At 42.6% G+C, this 23997-nt stretch overlaps 1 protein-coding gene across 7 annotated transcripts in view; it reads left to right on the top strand.

The window, feature by feature from the left end:
• The window catches only part of LOC105481992 (F-box protein 16), a 61839-nt gene that overhangs the window by 31563 nt on the left and 6279 nt on the right, over nucleotides 1-23997 (top strand). For all 7 annotated transcript variants that reach the window (XM_071068460.1, XM_071068459.1, XM_011741815.3 and 4 more), the window contains 3 exons: nucleotides 1660-1824; nucleotides 5693-5925; nucleotides 11224-11326. In XM_071068460.1, the coding sequence (XP_070924561.1) occupies nucleotides 1660-1824; nucleotides 5693-5925; nucleotides 11224-11326 (501 nt within the window). The remainder of the gene's footprint in view (nucleotides 1-1659; nucleotides 1825-5692; nucleotides 5926-11223; nucleotides 11327-23997) is intronic.

Here is a 23997-nt window from a genome sequence, read left to right on the forward strand (position 1 = left end):
AACAAGAGCAAAACTGTCTCAAAAAAAAAAAAAAAAAAAAAAAAAAAAAGAAGAAGAAGAAGAAGGAGAAAAGGAATGAAAATTGAGACTTTTCTCCCCCTTCCCTTTCCCAAAAACTCCATCTCCCCATTGAATTCTGAGTGAATTTACCATACGGAGATGAGGTTGGTGTTGTTTCATTTCTGGGTCAAACAAACTAAATGTGATTTCTGTTGCTGCCTATAGGGCTCTATCAAATCCTTAACTTTTTCCTCCTTCCCTAACCTTTCCTGAATTTATTATTTCTTCTAATTGTGCCCTACTCTTTCCTCAACGTCTCATCTTCTGCACATAAAACAATACTAAACATAGGAGGAACTCAATAAATGGTGAGTGGAAGTGGGGAGGCAGAGAGGGATAGAAAAATAGGTGTGTGGACAGCAAGGCCATTACGGAGTGTTCCCTTTTTGGGGTGAAGGGGCACTCAAAAATTATTAATTATTTAATTAATCTTGAAAAAGAGGCCAGTTTTCTAAGGGTGAAATTTGGGCTTGAAGGTTATATGTCATCTTTGCAACTCTTACAAAGACACTGAATCCCTCGTTTCAGCTTTATATGTGAACTTGATCCTAGTTTCTGGCAAGACTTATTCAAACCCTTGGGTAAATTATTATAAATATTGCTACACATAGTAGGGCCATCTCTGCCATTTGCTGGATGGGTGGGATTAGCCATAATGCTCTGGAACTGGTATGTACAGAATAAATGCTTTCTGCTTTGTGGAATCCTAAAGGCTCTATACATCACATGGTATCAGTGATTATATTCCATTATAAAATTTATATTTAGTGAAATTGAAAGAACGGAGGTGATATGGTTTGGCTATGTCCCCACCCAAGTCTCATCTTGAATTGTAGCTCCCATAATTCCCACATGTTGTGGGAGGAACCCAGGGGGAGAAAATTGAATCATGGGGATGGTTTCCCCCATACTGTTCTCATGGTAGTGAGTCACTCTTATGAGATCTGATGGTTTTATAAAGGTTTCCCCTTTTGCTTGGCTTTCGTTCCTTCTTGCCTGCCGCCATGTAAGACATGACTTTTGCCTTCCACCATGATTGTGAGGCCTCCCCAGCCACATGGAACTACGAGTCCATTAAACCTCTTTCTCTTTATAGATTACCCAGTCTTGCTATGTTTTTATCAGCAATGTGAAAACAGACTAATGTAGGAGGGAAAAGGAAGCACACCATGAAAAGAATAAATAAAATGCAGACCCAAGTTTATATAATCCTTATACAACTTTTATATGACCTTTGGAAACCTCTGGAAAGTTCCAAAGTCTATCTGAGCCCCAATTTCCTCATTGGCAATATGAGAGTAATAATTGTACTTACCTCCCTAGGTTGCTATGAAGATAATTAATAGGTGCTCCATAAATATTAATTGACTCTGATTCTAAATCTGAATTAGAATTTAAAGCAAATGCTAATTTACTTTAAATCTGCCTGGGTAGGAAACACTTCAGGTAGGAGGTGACCATTTAAGCTATGGTTTGGAGGCAAAGGACAAAAAAAGTTATCTCAGGCCCAGGATGACAGTTCAAACCCTAGAGAAAGTGGGCATATAAACTGAGGGGGTTGTTCGATTTGGTTTTGTTTAATTGTAATTGTTTTTCCAGGTGTGCTGGCATTGGAAGAACCTAGCCGAGCTGGATCAGCTCTGGATGCTGAAATGTTTACGGTTTAACTGGTACATCAATTTCTCTCCAACTCCTTTTGAGCAGGGGATCTGGAAGAAGCACTATATTCAAATGGTGAAAGAACTTCATGTTACCAAGCCTAAGGTGAATTTTAGACAAAAAGCCGCAAGCTTGCAAACGTTGACTCTTTGCAAATTCTAGAACTAAGAATAAAGGATCAGATTGGAAATTGGGGAAGGGAGGTAGTTCAAAGGACATATACTATGATTTCAAAATTATCCTTTCCTGAGATTTGATAGTTGTTTTCAAGACATTCATGTTAGTTGAGAGCCCTCATTTGCCACGCCCAAACCACAGTTGCATCCAGGCGGTTAGGACCACGGAACTTTTTTCTCTGTCCAGGTCCCTGGTTTCTGTGTCTCTGACAGTGACATCAGACGGTTCTTACATGGGAACTCTGTGGGTAATGTGAAGTATTTGTTACCTATGGGTCTTCAAGTTTTACTTTACTAATTCAAATTTTCTGTGATTGTACCAGGTGAGCTGAAGTTTATTTTTGTATCGTTTATAAGGAAAAGTTTTCTAATAAATGAGTCATCAGGGAAGGGCCCCATGGGCATATTAGAATTCTTAGTTTTTGCTAGGAACTAAGCAATGTAGAGCATTTACATATATTAATAAAAAGTAAATAATTCAAGAATAATGTTTTCTAGTGGCTTCCTATGCATTCTAACCAATGCTTATATTCATTCGTACAGTCCCAGCTAATGAGATAATTTATGGGAAAATTTTATGAGCCCTTTGTTTATAGTATTATCTATACACATGCAGAGTTGTGCATAATTTTGTACAATAGATGAGTTCCTGAAAAATTATGTGTAAATTACATTTTTAAAATGATTTTTAAAACCACAGGGGTATTAAAGCTAGTGAAAAAAACAGCAATGAATCCTGTTAAAATTGGAGAATCCTTTTGAAATATGAATAGTCAACTCCTAGCTTGCTTATTTCAGTTTAGGCTTTATTGTGTTTTCTTGAAATAGGCTCCATCTACACTTAATACAGTAATAAACTATGCATAATTAATATTGTTACAATTGCAATGATAAAAGTCTTTCTGATTTCAGTAGTTGGTATGCTCCATGAGGATTTCTTTTAAAAAGAGAGTTTTAAGTGAAGCATTTTTAAAGTTCTCTTGAAAATTCCCGTAGCTCTGACTCCTTTCCTAGTGAGACTTCTCCTGCATCTCATTCTCAGGAAGCAATAGTGGAAGCTCAGGCTGTTCAGGGGCAGAGGAGAGAAAAGTGATTAACCAACTAGTAAAATGAAAAGTTGTGAGTTTTATATATATATATATAAAAAACTGACTTTGGGGCCAGGCACAGTGATTTATGCCTATAATCCCAGCACTTTGGGAGGCCATGGCAGGAGGATTGCTTGAGGCCAGGAGTTTGAGACCAACTTATATAACATAGGAAGACCCTGTCTCTACAGAAAATTTAAAAATTAGCTGGGTGCAGTAGCACACTCTTGCAGTTCCAGCTACTTGGGAGGCTGAGTTGGGAGGATCACTTGAGCTCAGAAGGTTGAGGCTGCAGTGTGCTGTGGTTGTGCCACACTCCAGCCTGGGTGACAGTGCAAGACTCTGTCTCAAAAAAAAAAAAAAAAATTAGTTGGGCGTGGTGGCATGCACCTGTAATCCCAACTACTCAGGAGGCTGAGGCAGGAGGATCACTTGAACCTGGGAGCTGGAGGTTGCAGTGAGCTGAGATCGAGCCACTGTACTACATCCTGGGCGATAGAGCAAGACTGTCTCAAAAAAAAAAAAAAAAAAAATCAATGTAATTCACGAAATAAAAGAGAAAAAAGTGCATGTTTCAGCAGCACATATACTAAAATTGGAACGATTCAGAGAAGACATGCAAATTCATGAAGCAGTCCGTATTTTTTTAAAGAGAGGAAAGATATATGATCACTTCAATATATCCAAACAAAAGCATTTAACAAAATTCAACATCTATTCATGATTAGGAAAATTCTCAAAAAGACTCCAGGCGATGTGAACAAAAATTTTGTTTACTTAATACAAATAAGTTATCACAGGTTTCACTATTACCTATTTTGTTAAAGTGTAAGCATTTTGTACTATACAGAATTAATGATTTTTTACATATGACTTCTAGCATTTATGCCTAAAATTTCCCCTGAAGTTATTTTTTATTATCATATATTATTTATTCCCAGCAGTATTAAACTAGACCTCTTCCAGCAAAAACAGATTTAATTCAATATAAGCTCAGGGAAATGAAATGAATGTCCATTCTGAACGAGACTTGCACAAAATACTGAATACTAAACCAATGATGAGCTATCAATTTTGTAAATATGAAATGTCTTCTTAATCTGCTTCTAGGTTACAGTCATTCATTGAATAAACAAATTTCACTCTGTCGCCCAGGCTAGAGTGCAGTGGCGCGATCTCGACTCACGGCAACCTCTGCCTCCGGGGTTCAAGCGATTCTCCTGCCTCAGCCTCCCAAGTAGCTGGGATTACAGGCATGCGCCACCACGCCTGGCTAATTTTTTTGTATTTTCGGTAGAGACGGGGTTTCACAATGTTGGCCAGACTGGTCTCGAACTCCTGACCTCACATGATCCACCCTCCTCAGCCTCCCAAAGTGCTGGGATTACAGGCATGAGCCATCACGCCCAGCCTGAATAAATATTTATTAAACACTGTTGTGAGCTAGGTGCTAAACATAGAAAGACCCCAGCCCTGCTTTCACAGAGCCTAGTCTAGTAGCCCAGGACATAGAAAAATAAACAAATAATTACAACACTGAGTACTAAAGCGTTATCCAACAGAATTGTATACAAAGAGCTGTTGAAACAAGGATGAGAAACTAACTGATTATGCTTGGAGGAACTGAGGAATTTCTTGATTTTCACCAACAATGGAAGCAAACTGATTTACCAAGCAAAGCTTCCTTAATCTCTTAATGAACAAAAATTAAGCCCTTAGTGGCTTCTCAACTTACCAATAGTACTTTCCTTAGGCTACAACCACATAAAAACATTATGAATTTCACAGACACGAGACAGGCTTTCAGTTTTGGAGATTAAAGCAGAAGTATTCTTTGGGAGTGGTTGAGGTTTTGATAATTGATAAAATCTAGTCTACGTCTCTACAACTCCAAGTTGTTTCTATAAGTTGTTTCTATGTGTTAGAGGTCATGAGAGCTGGAGTACTTTTTTGGGGGAATGTGTACTTTTTATGAGTAAATTAGCTGCAGTTGTGACAAACTAGACAATGGTATGGTAGAAGAGTAGGATAGGGAGGTCTTATATATGGGCTTGAAGCAAGACAGTTCTGTATTCAAATTCTGGCCCTCCAACTTACTACTTTTGTAGTAGTGGGCAAATGAATTAGTTTGTTCTATATTCTATTTCCTCTTCTGCAAAACAGAAGTAGTAATGATTACCTTATAGAGTTATTGTGAAGGTTAAACAATATAATGCATGAAAACTGCCTGAGACAGTGCCTGCAACATGGCAAGTACTCCTGGAGTGGTGGCTGCTATAATCATTGTCACCATGGTAATGGTATAGGACGTTCAATATATTCTTTGTTTTATTGTTGTTGTTGTTATTATAGGGTGTGGTTTTGTTTTTTGTTTGTTTGTTTTTTGAGATGGAGTCTCGCTCTTGTCACCCAGCCTGGAATGCAATGGCACGATCTTGGCTCACTGCAACCTCCGCCTTCCAGGTTCAAGTGATTCTCCTGCCTCAGCCTCACGAATGGCTGGGACTACAGGCACCCGCCACCCTGCCCAGCTAATTTTTGTATTTTTAGTAGAGATGGGGTTTACCATGTTGGCCAGGCTGGTCTCGAACTCCTGACCTCAGGTAATCCGCCTGTCTTGGCCTCCCAAAGTGCTGGGATTATGGACGTGAGCTACCACACCCAGCGTATTATGGTGTTTTGAGAACATAATTAACTTTCTTCTTCTAGACACCCCCAAAGGATGGATTTGTAATCGCTGACGTTCAACTAGTTACAAGCAATTCTCCAGAGGAAAAACAGTCCCCTTTATCAGCTTTTCGGTCCTCTTCCTCTTTAAGAAAGAAGAATAACTCAGGGCAGAAAGCACTTCCACCCTGGCGATCTTCTGATAAGCATCCAACAGATATCATTCGTTTTAATTACCTAGACAACTGTGACCCCTTGGAGACTGTCTGGCAAGGGTAAGAAGCTCCATGCTCTTCTCAACGTCTTTGTTTTTAGAAATAATTTATTGGCATTTCAGTATATGAAGAGATGAAAATAGAACTTACTGTGAAATACAAAAGCTTTTCAGTACATAGAAGCAAAAAGTAATAGAACAGGATACTAACCATTACTAGCAAATTTGCTCTATTGGTTACAGTATGTTTGCATTTTGTAATAGTAATGATTTAACATTGCTTCTTCTAATTTTTTTTTTTTTTTTTTTTTTTTTTTTTTTGAGACGGAGTCTTGCTCTGTCACCCAGGCTGGAGTGCAGTGGCCGGATCTCAGCTCACTGCAAGCTCCGCCTCCCGGGTTTACGCCATTCTCCTGCCTCAGCCTCCCGAGTAGTTGGGACTACAGGCGCCCGCCACCTCGCCCGGCTAGTTTTTTTGTATTTTTTAGTAGAGACGGGGTTTCACCGTGTTAGCCGGGATCGTCTCTCGATCTCCTGGCCTCGTGATCCGCCCGTCTCGGCCTCCCAAAGTGCTGGGATTACAGGCTTGAGCCACCGCGCCTGGCCTTTTTTTTTTTTTTTTTTTTTTTTGAGACATAGTCTCTGATGCTCGCCCAGGCTGGAGTGCAGTGGCGCAATCTCAGCTCACTGCAACCTCCACCTCCCAGGTTCAAGTGATTTTCCTGCTTCAGCCTCCCAAGTAGCTGGGACTACAGGCGGCTGCTACCATGCCCAGCTAATTTTTGTATTTTTAGTAGAGACAAGGGTTTCACCATGTTGACCAGGTTGGTCTTGAACTCCTGACCTCAGGTGATCCACATGCCTCGGCCTCCCAAAGTGCTGGGATCACAGGCATGAGCCACTGTGCCTGGCCTCTTCTAATATTTTAATATTAAATTGCAATCCAGCACCAAAGGGTTCATTCTAGCCGTTATTCTTTCTGTATTTGTACCTCCCTTTTCTGATGGTAAGAAACCTGACACTCATTAGATTTACTGATTGTATTTTCTATATATATATATATGTATGTATGTATATACAATTATAAATAAATTCTGAAAGTAAAGCTGGGTAAGGTGGCATGTGTCTGTAATCCTAGCACTTTGGGAGGCTGAGGCAGGAGGATCACTCGAGCCTAGAAGTTTGAGACGAGCCTGGGCAACACAGCTAGACCCTATCTCAAAAAAAAAAAAAAAAGAGAGAGGGAGAGATAGAGAGATAGAAAGAGAGAAAGAAAACAAAGAAAAAATATTTTTGGTTCTTTGACAAACACACCAGAAATCTCTTCATGAGTATCTTTCAAACCTAGAAACATCCTGTCAGGAGCCAATAGGGCTCTAGTACAATATCTTAAGCTGAAAGTGACTCTTCAGCTCTCCCCAAAGATGTGGAATATGTGAAACAGCCTTGGATCTTTGAGGTTTCCTGGTGGAGCTCCTTTGTTGTTTATTAAAATATTATACTTGAAAGAAGAAGGCTGGGTGAGTGCAGGGATGGAGGTGCCTCTTTCTTGCTTAAATGTTTCCCTTAGTAAAAGGGCATTACCTTTCACTTCTAGATGAATTAAACACAAATCAAGGACCATTGGACTGGATTTGTCAAGGATTTAGGCCTTTTTTAAAAAGTGCTAAGCCTTTTAAAAAATTATTATTTTTTTTATTTTTTGTAGAATGGGATCTCATTATGTTGCCCAGGCTGGTCTCTAACTCCCAGACTGAAGTAATCAGACTCAAGTGAACCTCTCACCTCGCCGTCCCAAAGTGCTGGGATTACAGGCATGAGCCACCATGCCTGGCTAGTGGTTAGGTCTTCATAAGTTTTGGTGCCTACTGCTGGCATGATGGACAGCGCCAGCCCAGTATGAACCAGCACACAGGTACAAGAAAGGCTGAGGTATTACTCCACAGAGGTCCAATTTCAGAGGCACATAATTGAGATCAGAGTCCTGGGAATGGAGCAAGCTGGAGAGACTGAGCTGGAGTCAGGTTGGTGACAGAAAAATCAAGAGATAGTGCAAAGATTAAACAAATGAAACGGAGCAACCCTGAAGCTCATTTCCCCAAGTAGACCTGACACCCCAGACTTTTCACTCTCTTGATAGCATCTTTTAGGGCACAAAAGTTTTCAATTTTGATGAAGTCCAATTTGTCTAAATTTCTGGTGTCATATCCAAGAAATCATTGCCAAATCCAATGTCATGGCAATTTTCCTGTACATTTTCTTCTAAGAGTTTTGTGTTTTAGTTCCGCGGTTGAGGTCTTTGATCCATTTTGAGTTAATTTTTGCATATGGTATAAAGTTGGGGTCCAACCTCATTGTTTTGCATGTAGATATCCCGTTTCCCCAGCACCATTGTTGAAAAGACTGTCCTTTGCCCCACTGAAGAGTCTTAGATGAAAGTCAATAGACCATATATGTAAGGGTTTTAACTCTGGGCTCCTTATTCTATTCTATTGTTCTCTATGTTGGTCTTTACACCAGTATGACACTGTTTTGATTATTGTAGCTCTGTAATAAATTTTAAAGCCAGAAAGTGGGAGTCCCCCAATTTTGATCTTCTTTTTGGACATTTATGCAAATCACCCTTCTTTTTTGTTTTTTATTTTTATTTTTATTTTTTTTTTTTTTTGAGACAGAGTCTTGCTCTGTCACCCAGACTGGAGTGCAGTGGCATGATCTCGGCTCACTGCAACCTCTGCCTCCTGGGTTCAAGCCATTCTCCTCCTCAGCCTCCCTAGTACTGGGATTACAGGTGCTCACCACCACGCCCAGCTAATTTTCGTATTTTTAGTAGGGACGGGGTTTCACCATGTTGGCCAGGCTGGTCTCGAACTCCTGACCTCTTGCTCCGCACACCTCAGCCTCCCAAAGTGCTGGGATTACAGGCATGAGCCATTGCACCTGGCCCATATCACCCTTCTTTATTGGGCCAAGGGAGCTGAGCTGAGAGGTTGGAGTGAACTCCCAAAAAGATCAGGCCAGGTGTGGTGGCAAATACCTGTAATCCCAGAACTTTCGGTGGCTGAGGCAGAAATATCATCTGAGTCTAGGAGTTTGAGACCAGCCTGGGCAACATAGCAGGAACCTGTCTCTATAAAAATAAAATAAAATTTGCCAAATGTGATGGTGCATGCCCATAGTCCCAGCTACTCAGGAGGTTGAAATGGGAAGATTGCTTGAGCCCAGGAAGTGGAGGCTGCAGTGAGCCATGGTTGTGCCACTGCACTCCAGCCTGGGTGATGGAACAAGACCTTGTCTCAAGAAAAAAAAAAAAACAGAAGCCTACATAGCAATATACATGCATTTGATCTATATGTCACTTCAGCATTTTCTTTTCTTTTGTTTTCTCCATAGATTTCCCCTCTGTCCTTTTTTTTTTCCTTGCAATTTATTTGTTATAGCTATCAGACCATTTATCCTGGAGAGCTTCTCACATTCTGGATTTTGTTGATTGCACCGCCCACATGCATCTTAACAGGTTCTTCTGTCCCCTGTACCTGGCTATACTGAGAGTCAGACCTAGAGGCTTATGTATATACTGAACAGGGATATGTACTTCCGTCACAACGCCCATCATTTCTGGTTGTCTCTCTTGTGTTGGTAGCCATGGATACTCATCGCCTAGATCTATTACATCAGGCAAACTTTTCCTGTAAATGGCAAGGCAGGAAATATTTTAGTCTTTGCAGGGCATATGGTCTCTGTCACAGCTGCTCAACTCTGCCATTGTAGCCTGAATATAGTAATAGACGATGTGCAAGAAATAAGCATGACTATGTTCCAATAAAACTTTACTTACAGAAACAGGTGGCAGACTGGCTTGAGCCTGTGGGCTGTGGTTGGAGGAGCCTTACTTTATCCTAATATATACAGGAGTTTTAGAAAACAAATGCTAATATTAAAGCAAGTGATATGATTACTGAAAACAGTTTGACTTCCCTGTCTGTGTTTTTATCTCTCAGATATATTCTATCAAGAATATTCAGACAAATTACTGCATTAAACTCACATGAAGTAACTCCTTTGTGTGTAGTAATGCCACCAACTCAATAGATAATATATATGTTTCATTTTGCTTTTCAGATTTTAGATATTTTTCAGTTCATTTTATTTTATGATTTTGAGAAAAAATTAGATGGTTCCAAAATTAAATATACAAAATAAGCTATACTTGGAGAAATCTAACTTTTGGTCCCTGTTCCTCCGTATTACTTGTTCCTTTTTTTTCTTTTCTTTCTTTTTTCTTTTTTGTTTGATTTAGGGTCTCACTCTGTTGCCCAGGCTAGAGCACAGTAGCATAGTCATGGCTAACTGCAGCCTGGACCTCCAGGGCTCAAGCGATCCTCCCACCTTAGCCTTCTGAGTCACTGAAACTACAGGCATGCACCACCATGCCCAGCTAAATTTTTTAATTTTTTGTAGAGATAGGGTCTCACCGTGTTGCCCAGGTGGGTCTCAAACTCCTGCACTCAAGTTATCCTTCCCCCTCGCTTTCCAAAGAGCTGGGGTTACGTACATGAGTCACCGTGCCCAGCTCACATTCCCTGTTTTTGATCAGTTCACATGGGAATCCTACTTGTAGGTAACTGTTTTTCATTTTATGGTTTGATCTTTCCATTTTATTTATTTATTTATTTATTTTTTGAGATGGAGTCTCACTCTGTCACCCAGGCTGAAGTACAGTGGTACCATCTCGGCTCACTGCAACCTCTGCTTCCTGGGTTCGAGTGATTCTCCTGCTTCAGCCTCCCAAGTAGCTGGGACTAGAGGTGTGTGCCACCACGCCTGGCTAATTTTTGTATTTTTAGTAGAGATGGGGTTTCACCATGTTGGCCAGGCTAGTCTCGAACTCCTGACCTCAGGTGATCCACCCGCCTTGGCCTCCCAAAGTGCTGGGATTACAGGCGTGAGCCACCCCACCTGGCCATAATCCTTCCATTTTAAAAAGTACAAGTAAATATATATGCACAATATGTAGAGGCAGAGATCTTAATACCTTCTTGAAATGAATGGCAGCACACAGTACGTACCGTCTCATCCACCCTTCTTTCTTCATGTAACAGTATATCCTGGAGATCCTTCTACAGTTGAATATAGAAACATCCTACCTTCCTTTTGCAGCTCATAGTACTGCATTGTGTGGAGATGCCAGAGTTGATTCAACTAGTTCTCTATTGATAGATATTTGGCTTATTTCCAGTTAAGTGGAGACAATCTTTTAAATCATGGCAACAACAAACTCAAACAGACAAATAGCTATGCAAACCACCGAGTGTTAAAAAGATACTTTGTAATTTCCCCACTGCTTTCCAATTTACAGAAGAAAAAAAAGAAACGAAATGACCCCAGATTTCAGCCGACAGTCACATGATAAGAAAAATAAGTTGCAGGACAGAACTAGGCTAAGAAAAGCACAATCAATGGTAAGTATTGTTTATAAAAGATTCGTCACCATAACATTAATGAAAATCTCCAGATCTCTAATCCTATTTGCAAAATTGAATTCGTTTATTTAATCAGAATCATGGAGTGGTGATTAAATTCGGGTTTCTGACACTGATAGACAGAGAAGCCATGACCTTGAAGATACACTTTATTTAATCTCTCGGAGCCTCTGTTTTCTCATCTGTTTAAAAAAAAAAAAAAAGACTGGATGAACTGATGTGTATGAAATTGCTTTGAAAACTGTATGATATAAGGGGAGTATTTTTGTTTGTTTGTTTGTTTATTTAAGACAGAGTCTTGCACTTGTTTCCCTGGCTGGAGTGCAATGGCGTGATTTCGACTCACTGCAACCTCCGCCTCCTGGGTTCAAGTGATTCTCCTGCCTCAGCCTCCCAAGTAGCTGATATTACAGGTGCCTCCACCGTGCCAAGCTAATTTTTGTATTTTTAGTAGAGATGGAGTTTCTCCATGTTGGCCAAACTGGTCTCCAACTGCTGACCTCGGGTGATCCACCTGCCTCAGCCTCCCAAAGTGCTGGGATTACAGGCATGAGCCACCGTTCCTGGCCAAGGGAAGTATTTTTTTTTTTTTTATCAGTGGTTCTTTTTTCTGCCGAGTCCTTTGGGGCAGGGGGAGGTGCTATCAGAAATCGCTATCTCTAAGTGAAGGAAGGTTCCCCTGATCTAAGTGCATTTAGGCCAGGCATGGTGGCTCACGCCTTTAATCCCAGTACTTTGGGAGACTGAGGCAGGAGGATCACTTGAGGTCAGGAATTCGAGTGCAGTCTGGGCAACACGGCGAAACCCTGTCTCCACTAACAATACAAAAATTAGCTGGGTGTGGTGGCACATGCCTGTGGTGGGTGCGGGGGAAGCAGGAGGATGGCTTGAACCTAGGAGGCAGAGGTTATAGTCAGCCAAGATCGCACCACTGCACTCCAGGCTGAGCAACAGAGTGAGACTGTCTCAAAAAAAAAAAAAAAAAAAAGAAAAGAAAAGAAAAAAAAGGAAAATGCATTTAAAGTAACTTTGGAAAACATGAATTAAGAACTTTTCCTTTCCTAATTAAAAAACAGCGAATTGACTACCTAATAAAGCCAGTAATTGTGACTAGGGAGCATTATCATTGCATAGCAGAGTTTCCCAAATCGTGGCTCCGAAGCCCTGTGGATCTTTCAGCACATTATGCAAGTCTTTGGCACGAAGTAGAAAGGATTAAGGGTGAAATTAAAAGTTCATATATAGTAGTAAGGATTTAGAAAAGAGATGAAGATACACACTCAAGGAAAATTAATATAAAATGGATGTCAGCTGGGAGAGGAAAAAGTACGTACTCAGGAATAAATCACTTTTATAGCTCTGCTTTAAAGCTCTATTACTTTCTGTTTAAATGTATTTTCAAGTGTTATGTTGCAAAAAAAAAAAAAAGCAGAGAGAGAGATGAGCTTCTTTAAACAGGGCCATCTGAATTCTGTAGGGCCAGTTTTGTTGGGCTGGATGAGGCTTATCATAGACATGTGTACTGATGCCCAAGGGAATGGGGGAGCTTAGAGCAAAGCAGTAAAATTGTCAGTGAAGCCATTAACTGAGAAAAATAACTATATGAGGCTTATCACATGAGCCATTATGGCGTGCTTCTGCCTGGTCTCCAGGCCGTGATAGGCAAGGAGTGGAAGAGAAGTCCAAGGGAGAATGGGGAATTTGAAGGACAATAAAAATTGATGGTGATGCATGCTGAGAAATTATCAGCACAGTCAGACATTTCTCCTGCTTCGAAAACACAAAACCCAAAGCTAAGCCATCCCCATGGGCTTTTGACATTAACCATCTGTCAAACACTAGCAGGGCTTGCTTAAGTGAAAGCATTCATTATAAATTAAAAAGTTAAGAAGTTGTACTAATTAAGGCTGAAAGGGAAACCAGAGTACGTTAAGCAATGATGGAAGAATTAGCTCTTCGTGAACGGGGCTCTTAAGTGTGTCTGTCTATTCTTGTGTTTTTTTGTAAATATACTAATTATAATCACTATTTACGTTTTGTAGTTTTGATAAAGAGTATAAGGCATCATTAAATCCCCCAAAAAGTATGCTGTGATGTATGACTCATGCCGGTGATGAGCTTGCCAAAAACAAGCTTGGCTGTTTGGGATACAAGGCGGGTGTGACTCAGTTCTCCTCTCCACAGGATAGTAGTTCGCCCTCATCGGCCTCCTAAGTGATGCAAGATGATTGTGAAAATGAAGAAATAGGCCGGGCGTGGTGGCTCATGCCTGTAATCCCAGCACTTTGGGAGGCCAAGGTGGGCGGATCACAAGGTCAGGAGATTGAGAGCATCCTGGCTAACACGGTGAAACCCTGTCTCTACTAAAAATACAAAAAAAAAATTGGCCGGGCGTGGTGGCGTGCGCCTGTAGTCCCAGCTACTCAGGAGGCTGAGGCAGGAGAATTGCTTGAACCCGGGAGGCGGAGGTTGCAGTGAGCCAAAATCACACTACTGCACTCCAGCCTGGGTGACAGAGCGAGACAACGTCTCAAAAAAAAAAAAAAAAAAAAAAAAAAAAGAAGAAGAAGAAGAGAAGAGGAAATGGGTACTGAGGAAATCCAATCAGGGGAACAAAGGAAAGTGAGGGTAAAACTCTGGTAACTGCAGCCATAGAGTGAATTTGTTACGCCAGACATAGCCCAGGTGTGATTCCAGTGCAGAAAATCATGTATTCATTTGATACATGAATGTTACCAGAAAGGGGTCTGGATCTAGACCCCAAAAGAGAGTTCTTGGATCTTGTGCAAGTTCGTAAAGTGAAAGCAAGTTTCTTAAGAAAGTAAAGAAATAAAAGAATGGCTACCCCATAGAGCAGCTCCGAGGGCTGCTGGTTGCCGATTTTTATGGCTATTTCTCGATTATATGCTAAACAAGGAGTGGATTATTCATGCCTCCCCCTTTTAGACCATATAGGATAATTTTCTGATGTTGCCATGGCATTTGTAAACTGTCATGGCGCTAATGGGAGTGTAGCAGTGAGGATGACCACAGGTCACTCATGTCGCCATCTTGGTTTTGGTAGGTTTTGGCCGGCTTTTTTATTGCAACGTGTTTTATCATTAAGGTCTTTATGACCTGTATCTTGTGCTGACCGCCTATCTCATTCTGTGACTTAGAATGCCTTAACCATCTGGGAATGCAGCCCAGTAGGTTTCAGCCTCATTTTACCCAGCCCCCCTTCAAGATGGAGTTGCTCTGGTTCAAACACCTCTGACAGAAAGTTCCCCCATCATTTAGACAGGTTTATGGAGGAAGATTTCAGGAGGACCTAGAGAAGTGGGTGAGCAGGACAAACTTAGGGGAGCACCTTCTAAAGACAAAGATGAAAGTGACATACCCCCAAACCCCGACCCTCAAACCTAGGAGGTTACCTGAGACCTGAACACTTGAAGATTCCTCGCTCCTATTATCAGGAAAGAGGCTTTGTTAAATGGAAAGGGCAGGAAGAGAGAAGACAATGGGAGAATAAAAGAGGACACGTGGCCGGGGGGCAGTGGCTCATACCTGTCATCCCAGCACTTTGGGAGGCTGAGATGGGAGAATAATTGAGGCCAGGAGTTTGAGACCAGCCTGGGCAACACAGCAAAATCCCATCTCTACAATAAAACGTTTTTGAATTAGCTAAGCATGGCAGGGGCATGCACCTGTAGTTCCAGCTACTCTGGAGGCTGAGGTGGGAGGATCACTTGAGCCCGGGAGTTTGAAGCTGTAGTGAGCCATGATCTCACCACTGCACTCCAGTCTGGGTGACAGAGTGAGACCCTATCTTAAAAAAAAAAAAAGTACAGGTAATATTCCTTAGTTCATCTCTCTGGGGATGTGGCTCTCAGATCACTGACACCAGCCTCCCTTTTCGCGTATCATTACTTAAGCCTACAGATGTGAGTGCTCTCTCCAAAAACAGAACCATACTTGGGGAAACGGTTTCACATCTTCCACATGTTGCAGTGAGCTTGTCATGTTTCCTATTCGATGAGTTTGAGTTTTCAAAACCTGCCCCCTTGCAAGTGTACCTGATTTGCTCTTCTGCTTTTGATTCTAAAGCGGACCCCAAGTGCTGCCTTAGAACCACTTAGTCTAACCATTTTTTGGGGTGAATGATTGATGAACGATGGGCTGGGCAAGGTGGCTTACACGTGTAATCCCAGAACTTTGGGAGGCTGAAGCAGGAGGATCACCTGAGGTCAGGTGGCCAACCTGGTGAAACCCCGTCTCTACTAAAAATACAAAAATTAGCTGGGTGTGGTGGTGGGCACCTGTAATCTTAGCTACTTGGGAGGCTGGGGCAAGAGAATCACTTGAACCCAGGAGGCAGAGGTTACAGTGACTTGAGATCGCACCATTGTGCTCCAGCCAGGGTGACAGAGCAAGACTCTGTCTCAAAAAAAAGAAAAAAGATGGGAATAAAGCTTAGACCTGATTGCTAATCCTTTACAGTTTTGAAGGCTCCTTATGAAAATTATGTAAATGTCAAGACACTCCCATTACAATTAGTTATGAGAACAAGATTCCATATAAAACAAAGCAATTGAAAATATAAACTCCGGCCGGGCACAGTGGCTCATGCCTGTAATCCCAACACTTTGAGAGGCCGAGGAGGGCGGATCACGAAGTCAGGAGATGGAGACTGGCCTGGTCAACATGGTGAAACCCCATCTCTACTAAAAATACAAAAATTAGGCATGGTGGTGCATGCCTGTAATCCCAGCTACTTGGGAGGCCGAGATCACACCACTGCACTCCAGCCTGGGTGACAGAGCAAGACTGTCTCAAAAAAAAAAAACAATATATATATACACACACATACACACATACACACACATACTGTGGAGTTTATATATATATATGTGTGTGTATATATATAAATTCCACAGTGTGTGTGTGTATATATGTATATATACATATATATATATAAACTCCACAGTAGTCAGATACCATCTTCATTAAACTTAAAAGATTTTCAACCTTGTGTAAAGACATACAATATATATATTTTTTAATTTTTTTTTTTTTTTTTTGAGACAGAGTTTCGCTCTTGTTGCCTAGGCTGGAGCGCAATGGCGCAATCTCGGCTCACTGCAACCTCCACCTCCCAGGTTCAAGTGATTCTCCTGCCTCAGCCTCCCGAGTTGCTGGGACTACAGGCACCTGCCACCACGCTCAGCTAATTTTTGTATTTTTAGTAGAGATGGGATTTCGCCATGTTGGCCAGGCTGGTCTCACATTCCTGACCTCAGGTGATCCACCCACCTTGGCCTCCCAAAGTGCTAGGATTACAGGCATGAGCCACTGTGCCCAGCCCTATATTTTAAATTTTAACAGCAGTTGCATGTAATTCTTAGGGAAGAAAGGAGCTGTGTTCTTGAGGGAGAGACTACTAAACTCATAGGGAAGGAGGAGGCCTTGAGAGCAAGGATGTCAGCAGACTCTAGGCCTTCAGAGACAGGGAAAACCTGCTCGACTAGAGATTAGAGGAAGAATTTGTTGTTTCTGCTCCTGGAAGGGAAGAGGAGGAGGAGGAGGAGCGGGAGTAGGGCAGAAAGAGGTAGGAGGAGGAGGAGGAGAGAAGCCAAGATTAGGTAGGGGAGAGAGGTAGGAACAGTATTAGATACCACCTGTTCCAATTAAACCTGTTTGCCGTTACTGGGATGTAAATACCTGCCTCCATCTCTGCAGCAAATTCTACTCCATTTACACATGGAAGCAAGATCTTAGAAGTCTAGAAAGCTAAGAAAATGAACACTCCTTAGGACAATTCACAGAAAATAAGGAGATGGGCTTTGAACTTCCGAGGCCCTGGAATTGGGCTAAGAGGACCCTAGCTGACATCTTGTTTCTTTTCTTTGTTTTTTCCTTTATTAAGCATAAATACAAATACCTCTTGTCTAACACTGAACTTTTACTTGGGAGTTAGGTGTCCTCACTTTCTAGGTCCTGGTTCAGCCATGGATTTCAAAAAGCCTGCCATTTCAGAGCATTCACTTAAATACAAGTAACAAAAGTCTTTAATTGCCTGCTTACTCTAATTGCCTTAGATTAGACCTTATCTTTTTCTGTCCTCTGCTAATTCCAGCCTCTGAAATTACTTTTTTCACCTCTTTCCAGGGATAACTTTACTCTTAGAGTCCTGATTTTTAAAAGTGCTTCTTCACGCTTTCTCACCTTTTTTCCTTCACTCAAAAGAGGAAAAAAAAGAAAAGAAAAGAAAAAACAGGGCCGGGCGCGGTGGCTCAAGCCTGTAATCCCAGCACTTTGGGAGGCCGAGACCGGCGGATCACGAGGTCAGGAGATCGAGACCATCCTGGCTAACCCAGTGAAACCCCGTCTCTACTAAAAAATACAAAAAACTAGCCGGGCGAGGCGGCGGGCGCCTGGAGGCTGAGGCAGGAGAATGGCGTGAACCCGGGAGGCGGAGCTTGCAGTGAGCTGAGATCTGGCCACTGCACTCCAGCCTGGGCGACAGACCGAGACTCCATCTCAAAAAAAAAAAAAAAAAAAAAGAAAGAAAAAACAGGAATATACTCTACAGTGATTCCTGGATCATATTGTGGAATGAACAATGGTTTAAGAATCAGGAAACCCCAGTTCTAGTATCAACTCTGCCACTAATGAGTAGTCACTCAAATCCCCTGAGTCTTTGTTTCCTCATTTATAAAATGAGAGTTTGGTGGGTGCAGTGGCTGGGTAATCCCAGGGACACAGGAGGCTGAGGTGGAAGGATGGTTTGAGGCCAGGAGTTTGAGACCAACCTGGACAACATAGCGAGACCCCGTCTCTACAAAAAAAAATAAAATAATTAGCCAGGCGTGGTGTCGCATGCCTGTAGTCCCAGCCACTTGGGAGGCTGAGGTAGGAGGATCACTTGAGCCCAGGAAGTTAAGGGGGCAGTGAGCCATGATTGTGCCACTGCATTCCAGCCTGGGTGACAGAGCACTTAAATAAATAATAATAATAGTAGTAATAAAATAAAAAAACATTACATTCGTGAATCCTAATTTTAAACCAATACAAACTATTTTCTGTTTCCAATCTTTTTCTTTGAACTGTAGGAAGTATAATGAACCAAAACAGAAGAATTTATAAAACAGTTTCTGTAGAAGGTTCCTTGCAGGCAGTCTTTAATATACTTCTTATCAAATTCTGATGCACTCCTCAGGTATTTGGGGTTTTTAAAATTTAAATTAATTTTTTTTTTTTTTTTTTTTTTTGCGACGGGTCTCACTCTGTCACTCAGGCTGGAGTGCAGTGGTGTGATCACAGCTCACTGCAGCCTCAACAACTCCCAGAGCTCAGGGGATCCTCCCACCTCAGCGTCACAGGTAGCCGGGACCTGTGCACCACCAAGTCTGGCTAATTGTGATTTTTTAGGGGGGTATTTTTTGTAGAAACAGGGTCTCGCTATTTTGCCGGGGCTGGTCCCAAATTCCTGGCCTCAAGCAATCCTCCTGCCTCAGCCTCCCAAAGTGCTGGGATTACAGGAATGAGCCACTCTGCAATGCCAGGTGTTCATTCTATAACAATGTCTGTCTGGTTTGAATGTGCAGAACCAAAAATATCCATGGGAGATATTTTTAATTATTTCATTCAACCAATGAAATTCCTGGGAATTCCATTTGGAAAGAGGAGTAAGAAAGAATATGGGATTTGCAGTCAGACAGACCTGGGTTCTTGTACTAAACAGTATGACTTCGGATGTTACTTAACCTCTCTAAGCCTCAGTTTCTTTGTCTGTAAAATGGGAATAATGACACCTACCTAAATCCCAGGTCTATATTAAGCATGTAATACATGTTTGTGCTGTCATTCAGTATCATATTATTTTTCTATTTTCTTTCTTTCTTTCTTTCTTTTTTTGGGGGGGGGATGGGGTCTCACTCTATGCCCAGGCTGGAGTACAGTGGGGCCATCTCAGCTAACTGCAACCTCTGCCTCCTGGGTTCAAACAATTCTCCTGCCTCAGCCTCCCAAGTAGCTTGGATTACAGCCACTTGCCACCATGCCCGGCTGATTTTTGTACTTTTAGTAGAGATGGGGTTTCACCGTATTGGCCAGACTGGTCTCAGACTCCTGACCTCAAGTAGTCCATTTGCCTCAGCATCCCAAAGTGCTGGAATTACGGGCATGAGCCACCACACCCAGCCTACTTTGCTTTCTGAGGACACAGATTGGGATGCAAATAGCCTAGGTTCAATGCCCATCGTACCACTATTTTAGTAGTCTGGTGATTTTGGCCAAGTTGTGTAACCTCTCTGAGCCTCTTTTTCCTTATCTGTAAAATGGAGTTAGTAACAAGACTAACTAACGTCACTCAATTGGGAGGAGGATGTAAAGCATTTAGCATAGTACCTAGCTCAAAGCTAGTAGTGGTAATAGTAGTAGTAACAGCAGTAAAAATCATACTAAGCCATCACCCGAGCCCACAATGAAAGACAAGAGAAATCTGATGGTGAGCTGCGGCTGAGAGATAGATGGAGGAGAGACCTGCCAGGCAGCCAGAAAGCGTTAGCGGGAGGCCCTGGTCCATGGAACAAGAGTCTCCTTTTCACTTTTTCCTTGACCTTTCCCATTTATCTTCTTCTTCCTCCCTTTGTCTTTTCTCTTCCTTACAGTCAGTTTCTTTTCTTTTCTTTTCTTTATTTTTTAGACAGAGTCTCACTCTGTTGCTCAGGCTGGAATGCAGTGGTGCGATCTTGGCTCACTGCAGCCTCCGCCTCCCAGGTTCAAGCAATTCTCATGCCTCAGCCTCCCAAGTAGCTGGGATTCCAGGTGTGCACTACCATGCCTGGCTAATTTTTGTACTTTTAGTAGAGCCAGGGTTTCTCCATGTTGCCCAGGCTGGTCTCGAGCTACTGGTCTCAAGCGATCTGCCTGCTTCAGCCTCCCAAAGTGCTGGGATTACAGATGTGAGCCACCGCACCTGGCCCTTATAGTCAGTTTCCACTGTGTAAGAAACAGTTGCATCAATAGCTATGTGGAATGTAAGCCATATATTTTCAGCTCCTGCATGGCCTCTGTATAGTCTTGTGCCTGTGTGTGTATTCCTCATCATTGTGGTGGTCCTTGTTTTTTCTTTTTCTTTTTTTAGAGACAGAGTCTCGCTCTGTTGCCCATTCTGGAGTGGAGCAGTGCAATCAGAGCTCACTGCAGCCTTGACCTCCTGGGCTCAAGCGATCTTCCTGCCTTAGCCTCCCAAGTAGCTAGGAATACAGATGCACACCACCACACCTGGCTAATTTTTCAATTTTTTGTAGAGACAGGGTCTCACTGTGTTGCCCAGGCTGTTCTTGAACTCCTGGCCAAAAGCAATCCTCCCACCTTGCTTCCCTGAACACTGGGATGACAGGTGTGGGTCACTGCACCTAGCCAGTGTTTTGTTTTTTACTCCATATTCCTAGACTGAAGAGTGCATGTGTGTTGAACTCAGTGCCATGAATTATATGCTATGTGCACTCCACTGCCTGAGAACTACAATCTTGGTTGTTGTTAATTTTTTATACCTAAGAGATGAAAAAGCCTCCTTGGCAAGAATCCTGGGGGCAAAATCAACTGTCAGGCGAGCCCGCTACTTGGAGTCTTTGCATTTCTCCTTTGCCTGGAAGAGAGCTGAGTTTACTTGTTCTGTCTTGTTGCCTCTCGTTTCATCAGGCTATCCGTAATAAATTACTGTGATATTTCCAATGGAAATGATTCTACCCGCTCTCTTCACTGAGCATTTAGACCAATGCCAAATGGCTATTTGTTTTTATTTTAACACAAAATATTTGACACAAATTAACTTCTGTTCAGGACCTACCAGAAGAGAACTGTGTTTGTGATTTATATAATATTATTAGTTATATACATATTTGTTATAACATGCTTTGGTCACTCTTACCATTGGGGTTTAATATATATGTATGTAGGCTGGATGCAGCAGCTTATGCCCATAATCCCAGCACTTCGGGAGGCTGAGGCAGGGGGATCACTTGAGTCCAGGAGTTTGAGACCAGCCTGGGCAACATAATGAGACCCCCTCAGTCTCTACAAAAAATGAAAGTTAGCTAGGTATGGTGGTACACACCTGTGGTCCCAGCTACTGGGGCGGCTCAGGTTGGGGGGACTGGTTGAGCCTGAGAGGTTGAGACTGCAGTGAGTTATGATTGCACCACTGCACTTCAGCCTGGGTGACAGTGAGACCCTCTCTTAAAAAAATATATATATATAAAAAATATATATATATATTTATATATTTATAAATATATATATAAATAACATAAAATAAGATATATATATGTACCGTGTGTGTGTGTGTGTGTGTGTGTGTGTGTGTGTGTGTGGGGTGTGTGTTTAGTAATATGGTACTTTACCACAAATTACACTGGAAGTCGATTTTGTAAGACACAGATGTTTTGAAATATTAGTTCACAATGATTACTAACAACCAACCACTCAGACCTTATGGCCTATTTCACCTACTTGGAAGCATGAAAGATATAGTCACATAGTCTTGGATTTAAATTTCAAAACACTGGCTCAAGTTGCTTAGCCTTCCTCTGCAGCTAAAAATATTACCCCAAGGTTACTTAAAAGATAAACACAAAGCCAGGCCTGTGGATTCTTTAAAACTGCGTTGGTTATTTCTTTCTAACACCTTGCCTTTATTTCCGCCAGAAGCAAAAGCTGGGAGTGAAAGGGAATGTTTTGCTCATAGGTGTTGGCCAAATCGGGGGCCCTCTGGAAGGTGTCCAGACAGGACTGAGCAGCTTTCTGGGCTCCTGATCAGACAGGAGACAGCAGGGGTCCTTCTCCAGAATTCCTAGATGGAAAGTCCTTGAAGCAACTCCATCCTGAGGATTAAGCATCCTCTCAACCGGATGAAGCTGGGACTGGGACTAGCATCAGCCTCTTAGTCCTTCTTCTTAGAGGAAGGCCCCCCCGGGGAGGACCTTCTCAACCATCTCCTCTGGACTCAGAGGCTTTGTCTCTACCCATGACCTCAGCCCCCAGCCTGTGCTTTAGGCAATTTACAGGGGTAAGTTTAAACTGTGCTTGCACTGCTAAAACCAATAACTTCTGATTTTATGTTTTTCAAACACAATAATCCATATTTATATACAATATTACCACATCACTCTGATAGCACCAGGAGGCAGCCAAATGCCTGGGCAGATAGGGGTGGGTCCCTGGTGAAATCCCACCACCAACCCGTAGACAGTTGAAAGCCTGAAAGCCACGCTACAAGTCAAATCCACAGACCTACTGAGAATCTGTCTTCCCGTTGGGCACGCTTTCCCCTGATTGATCCCCAGCCTTCACCTATTTTACACGTACCTACCCTTTTCTAATTGGTTTTCTACACTGTTGTGCCCACCTTTGACTGGTGTCTCTGCTTTAACCTTTTTTGTGTACTCACAAACCAATCAGCATGCACTCCCCATTCTGAGTCCATAAAAAGCCCTGACCCAGCCACATGGGGAGAGAGAAACCACCCAACTGTGGGGGTGGGGAACCTCCTCACCCCTCTGCATCCCCTCTCTGCTGAGAGCTGCTCTGTCCTCAATAAAATGATCTGCCCTCAGGCCAGGCACGGTGGCTCACACCTATAATCCCAGCACTTTGGGAGGCCAAGGCGGGCAGATCACCTGAGGTCAGGAGTTCAAGACCAGCCTTGCTGACATGGTGAAACCCCATCTCTACTAAAAACACACACAAAAAAATTAGCTGGATGTGGTGGCAGGTGACTGTAATCCCAGCTACTCGGGAGGCTGAGGCAGGAGAATCATTTGAACCTGGGAGGCAGAGTTTGCGGTGAGCCAGGATCACGCCATTGCACTCCAGCCTGGGCAGAAAGAGTGAAACTCTGTCTCAAAAAAAAAAAAAAAAAAAAAAAAATCTGCCCTCAACACCCTTTATTGTCAGCGTGACCTCATTCTTCTTGGATGCTGGACAAGAGCTCAGGACCCACCAAGTGTGGGTACCCAAAAAGGCTGCCACACTGGCCTTTTGCCCTCACTAGCGGAGGGCAGCTGCCCCACGCGACAGGTGCAGGGGCCAATGAGTGCTAATATACTGCCATCCATTGGGCTATGGACAACGGAACTAAAAGAGCTAATCAGCACACTGACGCCCCCTCTGGGGCTTCAGGGTCGTGGGCACCCTTGTCCAGGAGCCACCACGTTCCCTTGAGGTAACATGCCTGGCCTGGCTGCAGGCCCTGCACATGGAGCTTGCTCCTGTGTTGGCGCTTAGAGTGGCCGACTGGGGTCCGCACTCACTCACTCGCATGTTCCCTCCCGCAAGGGGCTGAGCACAGCAGGCTGAGTAGACAGGGTGCCCCTGCTGCAAGTCTGGCAAAGGGGCCAAGAAAAATCCTGCATCGACTACTCAACTGGGAATCATCATAAAACGTTGAGATGGAGATTTTTTTAAAGGGAGGAGGTGAATCTTCTACAAAGTGAAGATTGTCACAAAAAGTGAAGATGTGGTAAGATTCTTTACCACATCACAGGCTTGTGGTGAAGAAGAAATAAATTAATAAATGCATGTTAGCACAATGCCTGGCTGTCAGGTATTTGCAGTTATTACTGTCATTGGTATTCCTAGAAGAGGGACTGGCACAAAGCAGGTGC

The sequence above is a fragment of the Macaca nemestrina genome, chromosome 8, assembly GCF_043159975.1.
Source record: "Macaca nemestrina isolate mMacNem1 chromosome 8, mMacNem.hap1, whole genome shotgun sequence".
Taxonomy (NCBI): domain Eukaryota; kingdom Metazoa; phylum Chordata; class Mammalia; order Primates; family Cercopithecidae; genus Macaca; species Macaca nemestrina.